Source organism: Corvus brachyrhynchos, unplaced genomic scaffold, assembly GCF_000691975.1.
Source record: "Corvus brachyrhynchos isolate BGI_N302 unplaced genomic scaffold, ASM69197v1 scaffold1005, whole genome shotgun sequence".
Taxonomy (NCBI): Eukaryota; Metazoa; Chordata; class Aves; order Passeriformes; family Corvidae; genus Corvus; species Corvus brachyrhynchos.
The window spans coordinates 267,810-269,666 of NW_008238124.1; the positions used below are offsets into that span (position 1 = coordinate 267,810).

Consider the following 1,857-nt stretch of genomic DNA (forward strand, 5'->3'; position numbering starts at 1 on the left):
TGGGATGATCCCTGTGGGTCCCTTCCAGCCCAGGGGATTCTGTGATTCGATGAAAATCCCCGAACTGCATCAGAATCACCCAGAAAGTTTCGCAGTAAAGGCATGGAAAGCTGCTCGTGCTCGCGTCATTTCTGAAGCGAGAGGGCACGGAGTTAACGCTCTCCGGCGGGTTTTTGTGGGGTCTCCCCATGACAAAGCGCAGGAGGAGCGGCAGGATCCCGGCCACGGTGCTGATCCGGGCATTGCTCGGAAGGAAATCAGGCGCCGAGAGGGCGCGGGGGTTTGTCATCTGTCATTTGTCATCCATCACCGCAGCACGTCTGGCCCCGGCTCCCAGGGAGCAGGAGAATGCGGCTCTGGGAGGTGGGACATTAGCGGGGTGCAAGACTCGCTCCTCGGGCCGTGCGGTGGAGCCGGGCTGCCGCAACAGCAGGACGGGGAGCAGCCCCGGGTGGTCCCGCCCGGTCACACGGCTCTCGTGAGCAGCTCCAGGGCGTTCTGTCCCATCCCGTCTTCTCTGGGAGTAGCCCCAAGGCGGGCGTTTCAAGCAAGCCTTTGATGCGGATTTCCTGTCCCCTTGGGAACAGCACGTCCTGCCCCGGCACTGCTGCCAGGTCACAGGCAGTTCCGCAAGTGCAGACAGGATTTTCCTTCGCTGGACGACATCACCAGGTTTTCCATGCCGGTGTTCCCAGACCAGTGCGGCTGTGCTGGGAAAAGGGCTGTTGCAGTGCAGTGGGTGAAGCAGTGCCCATCCCAGGGGAGCTGTCCCCGCGCCATTCCCGGTGCCCACGCACGCAGGGATGCGCTGTCCCCGGCTCCCTGAGAGGGAGCATCCCGCGCCCGACGGTGCCTGAGCAGCACCTGGGCCCTCGCCAAGGGCTCGGTGTCCCCGAGCCCCCGCGGCCCTGCTGCGCCCTTCACTTCGACCCACTCGGCTTCGGCTCCGTGCTCGCAGCCAGGCTCCCGGGACAGTCACCTTGGCCGCTGTGTCACTGCTCTGTCACTGCGCCGGGCTCTGACAGCGAGGATTTCCCCGGCCCCGGGTGAATTCCCCGCAGTGAGAACGCGCCCATCCCCGCCCCGCCGGCGCAGCAGGCGGTAAAGCCCCGGAGCCGGGCTAGGGGGGCAGGCAGGCTGGGGACCCCGGCTGACAAATCCTGCTGCTGTGACCTTTTGCCGAACAAGTTCCCCTGCGAAAGCACCTCGCCGTGACCTCAATGCGGGCTGCGCCGCGCGTTTCTCCCACACGGCATTTCTCCTGCCACCGCCGTCCTGCCGTCTCCGTCCTGCCGCCGCCCATCCTTCCCGACCGCTGGCCTCCACCGGTCCCCCGGACCGGCGCCACGGGACGCGAGGAGGCCATGGCACTCTGCGCGCAGGTAGGCGAGAGCCCGCTGGTACTCAAAATGTCCAAAAATGGCTTAAAAACAATTCCTCAGGGTGCCAGGGCTCGCTCCGGGCCGTTTCTAAGGGGCTGCTCACCCGGGGAGTGCCGCGGGAGATGGCTGTCCCCGGTGGGACCCCGGGTGGGTCGGGTGGCCCCAGGCTGAGCACCACAGTCCCTCTGGGTCCCTCTGCAGCAGGTGCTGGGGATGCATGAGGGGGTCCCAGGGGATGGATGGGGGGTCCCTTGGATGGACGAGGTGACCCAGCAGGAGGTCCTAGGAGGTGCATGACACGGGCTCAGGGGAAGGATGAAGAGACCCAGGGGGTAGATGAAGAGTCCTGGGGGAGTGTGAGGGCGTCCCGGGGGTCTGGGTTCATTCCCAGCGGGGTGGCCTGAGGCAGGGATATGGCAGGGGACAGAGCGGGGTCAGCGAGGAGTGGTGCTGGGGAAGAAGTGACAGAGGAAGA

The 1,857-nt window shown here is 65.8% G+C and overlaps 1 protein-coding gene across 2 annotated transcripts in view; it reads left to right on the forward strand.

Moving 5' to 3' along the window:
* Positions 1–1,085: 1,085 nt before the first annotated feature.
* The window catches only part of TRAF2 (TNF receptor associated factor 2), a 20,175-nt gene continuing 19,403 nt past the window's right edge, over positions 1,086–1,857 (forward strand). Inside the window, exon 1 of one of the 2 annotated variants that reach the window (XM_017733410.1) lies at positions 1,086–1,382. In XM_017733410.1, coding sequence (XP_017588899.1) covers positions 1,221–1,382 — 162 coding nt within the window. In that variant the 5' untranslated portion in view covers positions 1,086–1,220. The remainder of the gene's footprint in view (positions 1,383–1,857) is intronic. The other variant, XM_017733409.1, reaches the window with a different exon arrangement.